Raw genomic sequence first — 16,160 nt, forward strand, 5'->3', positions numbered from 1 at the left:
AGTATAGAGACAACTCCAACAACTCAACAACAAAAAGACAACCCAACTCAAAAATGGGCAAAGGACTTGAACAGTCCTTTGAATTTCTTCAAAGAAGATATACAGATACACAATAAGCACATGAAAAATGCTCAACACTACTAATCATTAAGGAAATGTAAATCAAAACTACAATAAGATACTAATCCACACTGATCAGGATGGCTACTATCAAAAAAACAACATAATAAGTGTTGGCAAGGATGTGGAGCAATGGTACACTTGCTTGTACACTGTGGGAATGTAAAAGGGTATAGCTGCTGTGGGAAACAGTATGGAGGTTCCTCAAAAAATTAAAAATAGAATTACAATATGACCCAGCAATCCCATTTCTGGGTGTATACATTAAAAGCAAGGTCTTGAAGAGATATTTATACACTCATGTTCACAGCAGCATTATTTAACAATAGCTAAAACGTGGAAGCATCTCAAGCGTCTATCTACAGATGAATGAATAAGCAAAATGTGGTTTATACACACAATGGAATATTATTCAGCCTTAAAAAGGAAGGAAATTCTGACATGTGATACAACATGGATGAGCTCTGGAACATTATGCTAAGTGAAATAAGCCAATCACAAAAAGACAAATACTGTATGATCCCACTTTTATGAGCTACTTAGAGTAGTCAAAATCATAGACAGAAAGTAGAACGGTGGCTGCCAGGGGCTTGGGGGAGAGGGGAATGGAGAGTTCTTGATTAATGGGTATAAAGTTTCAGTTTTATAAGATGAAAAGAGTTATGGAGATGGGTGGTAGTAATAGTTTTACAAAATTATGAATGTATTTCATACCACTGAACTGTACACTTAAAAATGGTTGAGATGGTAAATCTTATGTTATGTGTATTTTACCACAGGAAAAAAAAATTGAAAAAAAAAAAATGCCAAAAGTTTTCCTAACCAGTTATTAAAAAACAGAAGGAAAGATTCAACTTATTTATAATAGTAACAAGAAAGATAAAATAACCTACAGAAGTAGGAATTAGGATGAGTGGATAAGAAACGTGTAACAGTCATATGAAGAAAATGAATTCTACTGAAGGACGTTAAGGTAAACTTGAACAATTGAAAAGTAAAAGCTTGTACTTAGAAAAACCCATTCTTTTAAACATCAGTTCTCTCTCAATAATCTTTAAATTCAATGCAATGTCAATTGAAATACTAGTGGATTCTTCTTTTGGTAACTTGACAAAATAATACAAAATGAGGGGAAATTAGCCCTAACAGGTATTAAAATTGTTTGTAACCAGAAAAGTAGAGATTAATGAAACAGAATAAAATGGCAAGATCCAGATGTAGACATTTGCAAGGACTTAATTACATGATAAAAATGGCATTTTAAATCTCAGGAGCTGTTAAGCCACATGGCTAGTTATTCGGAATATAAGCAAAGCTGAATCCTCACCTCTTTCCTTAAACAAAAAGTAATTCTAGATGGGTTAAAGATTTAAGCATAAAAAATAAAAACATAAAAGTTATAAAAGGGGCCGGCCCAGTGGTGTAGTGGTTAAGTTCACGTGCTCCCCTTCAGCGGTCCAGGGTTCACAGGTTCAGATCCTGGGTGCAGACCTACATACCGCTCATAAAGCCATGCTGTGGCAGGCATCCCACATACAAAGTAGAGAAAGATGTGCATGGATGTTAGCCAGAGCCAATCTACCCCAGCAAAAAGAGGAGGATGGGCAACAGATGTTAGCTGAGGGCTAATCTTCCTCACCGAAAAAAAAAAAAAAGTTATAAGAGAAAATATGGGTAATTAAAAATTTTTCTTTCAGCATGAGCACGTAGAAAATTCTTTACATAAGACACAAAAGTGAGGGGCTGGCCCTGTGGCTTAGCGGTTAAGTGCACGCGCCACACTACTGGCGGCCCGGGTTCAGATCCCAGGCGCGCACCGACGCACCGCTTATCCAGCCAGGCTGAGGCAGGGTCCCACATACAGCAACTAGAAAGATGTGCAACTATGACGTACAACTATCTACTGGGGCTTTGGGTAGTAAAAGGGAAAAAAAAAGGAGGAGGATTGGCATGGATGTTAGCTCAGGGCTGATCTTCCTCACACACAAAAAAAACAAAAACACAAAAGTGAGATGCCATAAAGAAAAAAACTGATTAAAATTTTTTAAATCCTATATGAAAAGTATCTATAACATATATAATAAACTAACTAATCTCCTCAACTTACCAAGAACTTGTATGACTAGACCAATAGAAAAATGTGTAGAAGATAAACAGGGAAGTTTACAGAAAAAGAAATTAAAATGCCCAATAAATATATAAGAAAGACACTGGATTTAATCAAAATTAAAGAAATGCAAACCAAAACAATGGAAAACTCTATCCAAACAGAAAAAAATATATTAAAAATTTAACAATACCACACGTTCGTGTGGGAAAACAGGCCCTGTCACACATTGCTGGAGGGAGCGCCAACTGATGCAGTATATAAGAAGCCAAACAGAAGTAACATGCTCATAAATGTTTTTAAAACAATAGATATGATATTAAAATTTCTGGCTACAATGTTCATTTAATTATCTTAATGTTCCATATATAGCTTACAATAATTTAAAGAGGATAATAATGGGCAGGCTGTGGGGCAAAATGTCCAGAAAGTAAATGTCATAGTAGTAGAAATATAGATGAAAGACAGATTATTGTCCCAGAACGTGCAGAGCCACCTCAGCGCCCTCTCCCTTAACTGCCAGTATGCTCAGAGTAGAATTTAGCCAGTGTTTCTGGTACTACTTATCTACCCCTCTCCCTTTATCCCCTGCCCCACTCTCCATCCCCATTCCACCACTTCCTAGTAAAAAGATCTTACAAACCACTACTAAGTTTCTTCATGTGTAAAATGCAGATGAGTACTCTTCTCTGAGTTACTTTTAGGGATTAAGTGAGACAGTACAGGTAGGATGTGACACATAGTAAGCATTCAATAAATAACAGCTGCTAGTTAGATGCTAAATCATCCTATTCCATTACACAGGTTTTGATATTTTATTCCCATGGTTAAAAGGTTCTACTATATAGTACATATTTTTTCTCTATATGTGTTTTTTCCTAAAATTTGTCTTAAATTCTTTTTAAAAGCAGGCAAGATATTTAAAAATAAATGTTAATGTAACAAGAATATAGTTAGTCATTGCTGTTCCAAATGCATTCCCTGTTACAGGAAAGAATTAGTAGAAAATGGACATTATTACACTGAACAAGAGAGGGCTGACCTCACTTAGCAAAGGGGATGGTTTCACAAGGCCTATAGCCACACACAATTATTGCTGTGATGGGTTTGCTTTCTAGTGAATCTTGATGACGGAGAACAAACCTCAGAGAAACACTGATTAGACCCCTCACAATAACTAAAAGCAGAGCATCTTGGTTTTTACCAAAGGGAAAAGGATATGTTTTCCATGAATGTATGCCTGCTTGTTGTTCTCTACACGCATGTCCAAGAAGACATCAAGTATGCGCCACACCGACTGGGAAACGCTAGATCCAGCTCTCCCTGAGGCACGAATAACTGGTCTCAGTTACTTTTCATCTCTCCTGAGCCATCCTCCACTTCCCTGACCCCTTAACACACCCATCCACTGCAACAAAGGTAAGAAAGGAAAAGGGCGAAAAATACCTTTTTCTCAGGAAATCATACAATGCCCAGTAATATCGGGTCAAAACTCTTAAAAGTTACTCCTACTGTGACCTTTCCACATTTTCTTTTTCTTCCCTCTCATCCTACTCCTGCTCTGTTCCTTCCCCATTTGTCTTGTATCCAGCTCTACTATTACCCCATTCACATTCAACACGTTATCATTTGTGTGAATTCTGTCTCTCCTGTGTGCACTCTAACAGCAAGAAGCACGTCTTTCTTTTCACCTGTTAAATCCCCTGCACAGCACCTAGCAGAAAACCTAATAGGAGGTGCTGGAAGATATTTTAAAATAAGTGAATAAAATATATTACAAAGAGCCCTGGATCAGTGGTCAGAAAACTTAGACGCTAGCATTAATAATGCTATCTGCTGGTTCTGTAGCTTCATATTTAAGCATTTAAGTACCAGTTTCCTCTTCTATAAAATAGGACTTTTACTTTGCATATGGTTTTACAAAATGAGAGGATGAAAATAAAAAGTACTTGTTGTTATACTAGTTTAAAGCGACAGCCATGGTTACTTCTGTTGAACAATATTATTTGTCAACCAACTTTCTATTTTAAGTAGGAATAGTACAGTTATTCTATTAGGAGAGGCATATTTCATTAATACAGGTAGATTTAATTAGTTTACTTGCTTTTTCTTAAACTAATAAAGGCACAAGCAGCTGGTAAGACACTGATTTGCATTATGTCATCACAAGTATATATAATGCTTATGTTTCGAAACAGAAATGGCCCATGTTAATTGCACTGTGGTTTTCTGATCTTAATTAGGATTTAGATATAAAGTATTTGGATATTTCTTACCAGGCTCTGGAAGGTCTAATTTTGCCCGCTTTAGTTCTGCCATAGAAATCTGAAGTTGCTCTATTACAAAGTCATCTTCGAAGAAAAAATCCTTTGCCAGGGTCTCCTGAAGAAATTCTACAAGTTCTTCCATAGACAATTTCATTAGATGTTCTAAGAAAGGATGAGAGAAATAAAAATGCTGAGTCAACCACTACTTTAGGTTGAGAAGATAATGTATTCTATTCTGGTGTAGTATTTTTTTTAAAGGGCACAGCATACAACTTACATATGGCACTGTAAATATCGCTGAAATGCAATAAAACAAAAATATTTTCTGATATTAAAGCTGTCACAGAGAAAAGCAGGTATCCTTGGCAGGGGTGAGGGGAGGTGAATACTGCTAAATATCTTCTCGTTGGCTTAAGAATACCCATTCCTAGGTATTAATATTAACTCAGAGAAATTAACCTTAATTAATATTAACCGTAGAGACAATAGACACAGAAAGACTACCCAAGAGGACATGAGGACTTTCTGTTTTATTGATATGGAGCTCCAACTACCACAGGCAAATCCACTTTCAGGTCTATATTTTTACTGTTTCAGAATTTCCAAAAAAAATCTGGATTATTAATTTTATTTGTATTTATGAGATTAGTTTTATTGAAAAAATTCAAATTACAGACACAAAGCAGAAAGTAAAAATCAGCTAAGTTCCCACTAGCTACTGCCCTACAAGTAGATGTGTGTACACAAGCATCAATTTAAAAAATAAATTATATTTTCCACATTAGTCACCTCCTTGTTTTTTCCCTACTCAATAATGTATATCACTGATATCTCTAATTCAAATATGATTTTACACCATCATTATTAATAACTATATAAGAGTCCATTGTATGTACGCCCTGTAATTTACTTAGTCTTCTAATACTGGACATTTAGGTTGTTACTAATTGTCCACCATGTGATGAATCTCCAGTAATAACATGTCTAAATATGGTTAAGGCAATCAGGAAAAACCAAGAAAAAAATCTTAGGAGCTTCAGCTAACTATCAGTTAAGTGCCCAGACACAGTCTTTGAACTTCATGTGAGTCCTTGAGCTTTGTCTTCCTAACTATGAAAAAAAAACACAGCAGGAGACAGATTTTTTTCCACAGCTTACTTAGTCTAATGATATGGCAGGATATAAAGTAATTGTTACACAAAGTTTATTTACAAAAGGTAAAGAAACTTTTCACTTGTCAAAATTAATCAAGAGTCATATAAACAAAACATAATTTAAGAGGGAGAACAGAGCTATGGAGAAATATAACACCATGTTTCCACTTTCTCACTGTTTAGGGAACATTAATAAGTACACATCTTAATAAAAAGAATACTTTTGTTCTATATCTTGGTCAATTCATAATCCAGAAGAGGGGGAAAGGGGAGAGGGAGGGAGGGAGGGAGACAGGGAGGGGGAGGGAAGGAGAGAGGTTGATTGATTTCCCAGGGTTACATGACAGACCCTAAGTCTTGGGAGACAATTCACTGTCAATTGATTTGTTTTGGTGCTCTGCTTTGTGTGTTGGGGGAGTAAGGATTGGGTGTAAGGGAAATGAACCACAACACTTCTGAATCTTTTCCTTTCAGAGTAAACAATACAAATGTGATTTTATAGGAAGTCTTCATTCCTATCTCAAGTTTGGATAAGCTTAAGTCCATGCTTTTCAAGTACGCAATCAAACAATCTTATATTAAAGCACCTGACAGGTACTTAGAACAATGCCAAGCACAGCAGGGAGAAAAACTACAAAACATGACCCCAACTACTCAATTAACTTATCATTTAGTTGGGAAGCTGAACAGATGAATCATTCAAGAATAACATAAGAGTAATCAATGAATATGAAACACACTGTATAACCCAGATTAGAAGTGCTACATGAAGTCCCAAAGCTTTCAATGATTCTCCTCTCTGCATAGTTACAAGAAGAGTTACTATAAGGAGTTGTAATTTTAAAGGCTGAACTGAGACTTTAAGATGAATAAGGTTCTTCATATTCATGAAGAAAAAACACTTATTTCTTGATTTTTTTTTTTTTTGTGAGGAGATCAGCCCAGTGCTAACATCTGCCAATCCTCCTCTTTTTTTGCTGAAGAAGACCGGCCCTGGGCTAACATCCGTGTCCATCCTTCTCCACTCCATATGGGACGCCGCCACAGCATGGCTTGCCAAGCGGTGCATCGGTGCACGCCAGGATCCCAACCGGCGAACCCTGGGCCGCTGCAGCGAAGCGTGTGCACTGAACCGCTTGCGCCACCGGGCCGGCCCCTCTTATTTCTTGATTTTTAAAGCAAGGCATAGCACATCAAATTTATAGAGTCCTTGAAATATTACAACTGAAGACTTTGTAAAGCCTTGTTGCATTCAGGTGACTATAGATATTGACTGTACTTGCCCCAGAGGCCACAATGTTGTCAAGCAGAGAGATGAGCTGGATGTTCCCCATCTCTGGTCTACACCTTGGAGCTGGATGCTTTTTCCTGGATGAAGGAAACAGTAATGGAAAATGTGCTCTCCAGACTTTTAATTAAGGGGCCAAGTTTCTTTGGTCTCTCTCTCCTCCTATGACAAACCTGAGATTCAGACTGACGAAAAGGAATAAGGGATCTCAGTGGAAACAAATCCTTAGTAAGAATAATATTATTAGTGAAACCCACACATTGCATTTTACTGCTTAAGTGTGAAAATGAAATTGATATAGAGACCTTTGAAATGTAGTAAGCTTCTAGTCATGAGAAAGAACCAATCAACGTAAATTACCAACTGAAAATTTCTTCATGGATTTTCAAAACATTTTTAAAACCACTATGAAAAGAAAATGAATTTGAAGTTGGGTGGGGAATGAGAAATTAGAGTTAAAATAAGCCTTGATTTTTGTGAAATCTTTACAGTTAAACATTTTCTTACTTTTGTGTAATTTTAAAATTGTGTAAGACATAGCAGTAAGAACTCGTTCTCCTTCAAAGATGTAGATATCCCATATTCTCAGGTTTAGTGTAAAGGGAGTCTATAATTAAAAACAAAACAGAAACAAGATGAACAGTTTGCCTTTGTCTGATATTTATAATTTTATGATTGGGTTTTGCAAATAAATACTCACACGATCAAGGAAACATTGAAAAAACCACTTCATTGTGTAAAAACTTGTGTAGATTTCTTGAGAATCCTGAAAAAACAAAGACTTCACAATTTCTGGATTGTAGCAAACAAAATGTGACAATATAATACCAAAAGTTAGGAAGGCTGCTGCAAGTAGCTGTCAAAGCTAAACATAAAAGCATTTCGTTACAAATCTTTTCCCATGCTGGAGTATTTCTATTTTTTCTCTTCTTACTACTCCCTCAATTTCACTTTTGAAAATCACCCTAAGAATAAATCCTTCTTATATAGGATTGTAATACAACATTTTAATTCTCCTTAATGTATTTTATAGGGAAGTATCTTCGCTTTACTAAACTACCATGTTTTATGGTAGAGCACATATAGAGTTCACTAAGGACAAGTCTGACCTTTAAAATAGTTTTTGTGGAAAAAAAAACCTTACAATTACTGAGAAATCATATATCCTTAAAAACTGTATTGTTTGCATATATCATCTTCAAAGAAGTAGTTTGATTCTATAAGTTAGAGCTGTGAAAGTTCATCAATACTAATTTCACAAATCTAATGCTCTTCAAACAACTGGGAATTATAACTGCACAGAAAATGAAACGGACAACACTCTAAATCAAGAAGGTAATTGAGACCAAAAGCTGCACTCGGTTTATTCTTAGTGTAAGTCAATATCACATCTACCTACCAGGTGTTGCTTGAGCTTGGACAGGAATTTATTCAGTATTTTATCATGATGTTCTTGAAATCTCAAGAGTTTAGGAAAACCTTGGACAAAAAAGCCTAGAATACAAACATAAAAACAATATTTCATAAACAATACCAATAAAAATTCCTATTTTAAAATGCAACATATTTTTTTCATTTTTAACTGTCAACAAACAACATGCTGATTACAACAACAAAAAATCCAGCAGTTACCAAAATATTTTTCCTCCCCCCTCAGGAAATAATTGTGTATAAGTTTTGGGTAATGAAACTTGAAGTGTAGTACTTATTTGCTAAAGATCTCCTAAAACCTTGTAAAAATATGAAAGAGGCCTGAATATTCCTGAATTAAAAGGAAAACTAAGAAGCTAAGAAAAAATGGAAGCTGAAGCCATTTATTAGGATTACCTGTTCTCTTAAAGTATCTTAGAGCATATCTGAAATGTACAAATTTTTATAGGTTATTTTAATCTTGATTACTAATTTTGTTTTATTGTTAATACGTTACATAACAAACATTTTATTACTTTCAGGTTTACTCTAACAATTTCATTAGTATCATGCTTCCAAAGTTTGTATCACTTTTAAATCCTTTCTATAAGTGATATTTAACATCAGCTAAAACATACTGGCACTGTATGATCAATGTTACATTAAAATTTATATTTTGTGCAACTGATCATACAATATAATGTATAAGAGTTCTAGGAAGTAACTAATTATAAATGGTAAGTTAAGTTAATTTTATGTATTTAACTCATGGAACTTTACATCTATTTTTATTCACAAGTTTCCTGTCAGATATTCTATACAATCCATTAAAAACGACATACACTCAATGGATTTATGATTTTTCCACATTAGTTATTTCCAACCTGGGTTCTATGTAACTCTGAAACATGTTACTAGATGTCCTACGTTTGTAAAAAGAATCCAGGGGAAACACCATATGTTAGATATATCCTACTTGCATATTCATGATGCGTAAGAGCTTCTTAATATTTTTAAGTTGTTTTATAGACTAAAGAAACTTGGTGGCGTTTTTTGTTTGTTTAACTCAATCTCCTACACTTACTTGATCTTGGAGTCCATTTTTTTCCCATGAAACATCTGTTTTTAAAAAGTGGAACAGGGGCCGGCCCGGTGACACAAGCGGTTAAGTGCGCGTGCTCCACTGCAGCGGCCCGGGGTTCGCCGGTTGGGATCCCGGGCGCACACCGACGCACCACTTGCTGAGCCATGCTGTGGCAGTGTTCCATATAAAGTAGAGGAAGATGGGCACGGATGTTAGCCCAGGGCCAGTCTTCCTCGGCAAAAAAGAGGAGGATTGGCATTGGATGTTAGCTCAGGGCTGGTCCTCCTCACAAAAAAAATAAAATAAAAAGTGGAACTACGTTCCTTCAAGGATCAAGGAACACACTGTTGAGAAACACTGCTTTAAAGTCTTTGGGGAAGCACTATTTCTTAACTAGTTCTCAGTTTTCTATGGTGTGTGTAAAAATTTCCAGAGGTAAAGACTCCATTCCTCCTCTAAGAACACTTTCAAGTGAAATAATTTCATTTAAAAAATCTATATTTCTCTATCTGTGCCACTTTCATGGTCAATTTGATAGGAATGGCAATTGGAAGAATTTCAAGAAAAAGTCTGATTTTGAAAAAGGCAGTGCTCCTCAATAATAAAAACTAGCTCAAGGATGTTAAGATACCTAACACTTCCTCACTTTTCAGTGATATCCCAGACTTGACATGTCAAATCTAATTTTCTTCAGCCCTCACTTTATTCTACACATTTATAAGTGATACCACTTTCATATAGGAGATGCAAAGAACTGGGGTAACCCTTCATTATAAAATTTCATAGGCATACTTAGAAACAAATATCTCTAAGTACAAACCTACCCATAATAATGACATAAACTGCATTGTAACTGTAAATGTTAAGGACACTAAAATTAATATTGCTTTACAGATTAGACTGGTGACAATAATTGCTGAAAGTGAGCTATCAGGTATGTTTAAAGGAAATGGGCAGTCTCCCACATAATTACGTACTACTTAAATTGTAACATTCCATTGTACTTCAACATACATCAGCACACCACCCTACGGTAAAGCAAAATAAAGATGGATAAGGAAGAGTCATTTTTCTTCAAGATGCCTTTTTAAATTATATTGTCTACTGGATGGCAGTTCAATATAATGTGTCTTACTTTTGGACTCTATGAGCAAAGTGATATGAGTTATGTATATGAAACAGTTATAACTGTTATGAAACAGTTATCAGGCAGATAGTATTTATTAAAACAAATTCACAAAGAACACTGAGGGAGTTTGCCAAATGCAAACACACATGCACACACATACCACACACACACACACACACACACACACACACACACACAAAATACCACCACAAAAACCACATGGTAAGAATGTGAGATTTAGTAAACTATGGTCATAATTTTGAAAATGTTAAAATATTACTTTAAACATGCAGCAGGTTCTCCACTGCATAAAGCTTAAATATTCACAAACAGAACTTAGATGATCCATTCTCAGGGTGATTAGTTTTAAAATTTGTTTTTAATTTGGTATTATCACATGGACGGCACTGGGAAAATAATTTTGCATTATATAGACAAATGCCATTTTTATTTCCAAGAAAAGCTGCAATCCCAACTCTAAAATAAAGTTTATTGCATATGGTTGGCAAATATACGGAAAAAGTTATTAAAAACAGTTGTCTAACTTGAAAACCAAAAAATTATGCAAGTTTTGAAATGTTAAATAATCAAGTGCCCAGAACATGTTATCAGCCTTTTATTGTAAAATGGAAATCAATTTAATGGTTGAAAGAACTAAAAACTACTTGAAATACAAAACTACTTAATTATTATGTACCTTTCCTTTAAACACCTAAGTGTCATTTCTCAATTAATATTCTTTGACAAAGACTTACACACCACAATATCCAGTCACTAGTAAACATTTCCTGAAATGATAATTGTATGACTGTCTAAAACTTTTGATCAAAAGGTATCTTTTATTTCTCCCAATAACACAGCTTTTCCTAAGTTCCTCCAAACCTAAATTGGTTTCTTCTGACTGGGGGCCAATAAGGAAAGAATTTTAAAATGCCAACAGTATACTTTACGGCAAACACAAAGGAATATAAAAGTGAACAGAAAGGTTTAGAAAAGCTGAATCAAGAATGAAATAATTAGTAACAAACATTAATTAACTTCAAAAGCCCCTAGACATTAAGTTTTTGTACTTAACTTTACCAAGCATCTTCCAAAGTCTGACTTTGTTTTATTGTTTATGATAAACTATGGGGTTTTCTTACCATGCATGGCATGTTTGGGGCCAGAGAACAGTTTGACCAGGGCCCAGAACGCATCTTCTTCATTCATATACATAAGGAGTAAAGCTGTGATCTGGCTCATCCCCTGACAGTATCCAACTTCCTAAAGAGTAAATGAGAACAAAGAAACTGGAGTTTTAAGACCAAGTTATATGTACATGCACATATAAAAAACAAATAAAACAATCAGAAAATGCCTAAACACATTATTTAACGGACAATTCTACAGATAAATAATACAATCTTTACAGCATTGAGCTACATACCACAAAAGAATAAATTTGCGTTCAAGAACAAATGTAGAAGTGTGGACAAAGTCTAAACCTACACTTATTTTTAGTGTCCCCTGTTCAATAACATTTTACCTTCTGTAAAGAGCGCTAACCATTTTTTTTCTTTTTTATGTATGTTTCTCAGCTCAACAATCCTGTTCTTTGCTCAGATGCTGGCAAATCTCTCTCCTCCTACAGTTCCCAATTTGCTGTCTTGTCTCCTCTAGATTTCTGGACCCTTATACACACACATTTTGGGATACCCATGCAGCCTATGCCCCTTCTCTGAGAACTGCCCACTCTCCCCACATTCCCTGCTTACTGGCCTTAGGGACTCAAGTTTCTGCCATATGAACCAAAGCTGATGGAGCGGAAGAGGACACCTAACCTCAAGGGAACAATTAATTGGCTGCACTGACTAATCAGATACTCTCTCTAGGAAATCTGAATCAAGTCACAGAGACTGTAATCAGATGGTGGTATGTACTTCAACAGAATGGTCACGTTGAGTCTATGGGTGCAATTTTAGCCAAGGAAAACTGATAAGTGGAAAAAGAAAGCAATCTGGAGAGAGAAACAGTGGAACAAACGGTTTACAGAGATAATCAAAGTTACCATGTGGCCCCAGAGTGGAAGAGACAGAAAGTGTAGCTATCTGTCTCACTGAAGGCTTCTCCCTTTCCAGCTCCAGTTCCCATGAGGTCCACTATATGAGATGTCCCTTTAATAAACTCCTTTTTAACTTGCCCTAGTTTGAGTGAATTTCTTGTAATTTAAAGGTTTTAATTACAATAGAAATTATACATCCCAAGGTTCAAGGTTGTCTTCCCTGCAACCTAGTCAAAAAGCATTTCTTTAACATCTATATTAGGTTCAACACTAATTGATCTTTCCCCAAATTATCATCTCCCCTAAAGTGATAAATACCTTAGGAACAACATGTTCTATTACCAAGAAGTTTCGTTTCAGCCTACTCTTGGGGATAGCCAGTGGGTACATACGGTATCCTATTTAGATCCCACCGCGTAGATAAAATGGGATCCTGAAAGGCAACCTCCTGGGGGCAATGAAGAGTGATCAAGAGTCAAGCAAAAATTAATCTAGCCGCCAACTTCCTGCCCTTCTAGCCCTGCTCATTCCCAGTCCTTTGCTTAAAATAAAAACAAAACAAACAATACACAAAACATAACAAAAAAGAACAACCTGGAGAAAGAGAAAAGCAGTGAGATTCACTGGCATACAGCGCTGCTCTGAGACTCCACGGTTACCAGAGGGGGCTTGAAAAGATCGACAGAGCTGAAAGAGACTGCAGAGACCATCCAGCCCTGAGATAAAGACATGTGGCCCAAAAGGGTCTTGCTGGATAGGAGGGCCAAAAGAGTCTTCCAGTTCCTTAGAACACGACTCAAAGAGCTGTGCGTGAGCACGCTCCAACTTACCGTATTATAAATGGAATATGCAGCAAGAACATGGAATAAGGACTGTTGCCTAGAGAAAAGAAAATTTACATTGAATGCAATTTAGTTACTTCACATATTTCTAAAATTATAAACTTAAAAAAACAAAGAAGTTGCTTAGATAATAGATAATCCAGATAATATTATTACTGTAATGAAATGATCCCAAGCTCAAATTTAAACAATACTCTCTACAGTCTAAATTTAAGGTTAGATAACATTCACTCTGATAGAAAGAACTTACACCAAAAAACACAACGGGCTTCACAAGCTCTTTAATTTGTTGTCCTCTTTCATTGAACTATTCTCACTAAAAAATCATCCCCATAGGAGCAGCTGACTTGACAGGACTATGGAATGGCCTTTTCAAGCCTCAGTTACAGTGCCAGCTGGGTGCAAGACCTTGCAGGGCTGAGGCAACGTCCTCCAGGAGGCTGTATATGCTCTAAACCAGGCTCCAACATATGGTGCTGTCTCTCCCACAGTCAGGGTTCAAGAGTCCAAGACACAAGGGGAGGAAATGGGAGTGGCTCCACCCACTATTATCCCTAGCTGTCCACTAGCAAAATGTTTGCTTCCCATCCTGTCAACCTTAGGCTCTGCTGGTCTAGAGGTCTTAGTTCCAAAGGGAGGAACGTTTCCACCAGGAGACACAATAATGATTCCACTGCACTGGAAGTTGAGACTGTCACTCAACCACTTTGGGCTCCTCATGCCTCTGAATCAACAGGCAAAGAAGAAGGTGACTACTGGCTAGAGGGATTGATCCTGATTACTAAGGGAAAACTGAGTTGCTGCTACACAATGGATGTAAGGAAGAGCACATCTAGAACACAGGAGAATACTTAGGGTGTCTCTTAGGATAACTAAGCCTTGTGATTAAAGTCAATGGAAAACTACAACAATCTAATTCAGGCAGGACTGCTAATGGTCCAGAGCCTTCAGGAATAAAGGTTTAAGGTCAGCCCACCAGGTAAACAACTATGACCAGCTGATATACTGGCTGAGGGCAATGGGAATATGGAAGGGGTAGTGGAAAAGGAGTTATAAACCAGCTATGATCACAAGCCCAATTGCAGAAATGATGATTACACTTGTTACGAGAATTTCTTCCTTATTTTGGTATGAATATGTTTGTATATATATTAAAAAATATTTTGCTTTCCTCCTCTTTTCCTTTTTCATCTAACATATTAGTTATATTCGTCAGATATATTAATAACAGTTAACTTTATATCACAGTATTTAGGTTATAGAACATCAAAGCAGAAAAGTGAACATCACCCAAGAACTTTGCATCCTCTTGTGGGGAAAGGGTTAGCATATTTTCAGTCCCAGGCAGAAGAGTTGTATCATGCGAGGCAGAAGTATGACTTTACTTGGAAAGTCATAGATAAGTTGACAAGGGTGGACTGTGATGGTCAACTTTATGTGTCAACTTGGCTAGGCCACAATCCCAGATATTCAAACACTAACCTGGGTATTGCTGTAAAGAAGATATTTTGTAGATGTGATTAAAATCCATAATGAGTTGACTTTAAGTAGGGGAGATTATTCTAGATAATCTTATTGAATCAGGGTAGGCCTAATTCAATAAGTTAAAAGGTCATAACAAGAGATCTGAGGCTTCCCGGAAAGAGAAGTTCCTCCTGTGGACAGCAGCTCAGCTCGTGTCCAAGAGTCCCAGCCTGCCCTTCCTGATGGCCTGCCTCATGGAACTTGGACTTGCCTAGTCAGCCCCCACAATTGTGTAAGCCAATTCCTCGCAATAAATCTCTTAATATACATCTCCTACTGGTTTCTGTTTCCCTGGTTAAACCTTAATTGATACAGAGGTCAGCAAAACTGTACCTTTCATTCACAAACTGTCATAGTAACTTCATTTATTCATTTCTCATTTTTTTTACTTTCATCTATGCATGGGGTCAAGTTTATTGGAATATACTTGTCACTGACATGGTTCTCAAAAAGTAATACAATCTCTAATTTCAATCTAAGGCTTTTAATAAAAGTATCTACTATATTTTTAAGAATTCCCAGACCATAAAATGATTCTTCAGCTTTTAATAAAAGTATCTACTAAGTTTTTAAGAATTCCCAGACCATAAAATGATTCTTCACCAATTTTATAGCACCTAGGATGTCAAAGGTTAAAAATTTAAGTTAACTTAGATCCTAAGTTTCACATAACATGAACCAAATGATCTGCAAAAGCTTAAATCTTTAGGACCTGAATCAAAATTATAGTTCATACAAGACATCCTAAACACTCACATTTTAAGTTAACAAAAACTTTGATAAAGACTATTTATAAATGCTATTTACATTCATAATATTAAACTTTACTTACTTAACACCATATCTGTCTCTAAACATAATATGGTCCCTAAATGTGCGGTTGACATCAAGGTCTATTTGTCTGATATCTGGTGAACAACCCCGTGCTCTGTGTTTTAATTTCTGAAGAGAAAAGAGAGGGGAAGAAAGCACATTTTTATGGAAATCAGTTGTTGAAAAGTCTATGACAAACAGTAAAATAATTCTCATTAAAAAACTTTTTTTGGTTTAGGAAATTCCTATGGTTCAAAACCGAAAACAACATAAAAAGGCACACAATGAAAGGTTTCTTTCTCACCCATGCCCCTGTCTCTTACATCCATCCTCTCCCTCTTCCCACCACTTCTTCTCCCTCCTATCCTGTCAATACAGTTG

General features: G+C 36.2%; 1 protein-coding gene across 6 annotated transcripts in view; it reads right to left on the reverse strand.

Moving 5' to 3' along the window:
- The window catches only part of USP6NL (USP6 N-terminal like), a 163,338-nt gene that overhangs the window by 18,193 nt on the left and 128,985 nt on the right, over positions 1–16,160 (reverse strand). For all 6 annotated transcript variants that reach the window (XM_058532408.1, XM_058532406.1, XM_058532407.1 and 3 more), the window contains 7 exons: positions 15,799–15,908; positions 13,431–13,479; positions 11,702–11,822; positions 8,336–8,430; positions 7,637–7,702; positions 7,444–7,543; positions 4,504–4,656 (listed from right to left, as the gene is read on the reverse strand). In XM_058532408.1, the coding sequence (XP_058388391.1) occupies positions 4,504–4,656; positions 7,444–7,543; positions 7,637–7,702; positions 8,336–8,430; positions 11,702–11,822; positions 13,431–13,479; positions 15,799–15,908 (694 nt within the window). The remainder of the gene's footprint in view (positions 1–4,503; positions 4,657–7,443; positions 7,544–7,636; positions 7,703–8,335; positions 8,431–11,701; positions 11,823–13,430; positions 13,480–15,798; positions 15,909–16,160) is intronic.

This window comes from Diceros bicornis, chromosome 36, assembly GCF_020826845.1.
Source record: "Diceros bicornis minor isolate mBicDic1 chromosome 36, mDicBic1.mat.cur, whole genome shotgun sequence".
Classification (NCBI taxonomy): Eukaryota; Metazoa; Chordata; class Mammalia; order Perissodactyla; family Rhinocerotidae; genus Diceros; species Diceros bicornis.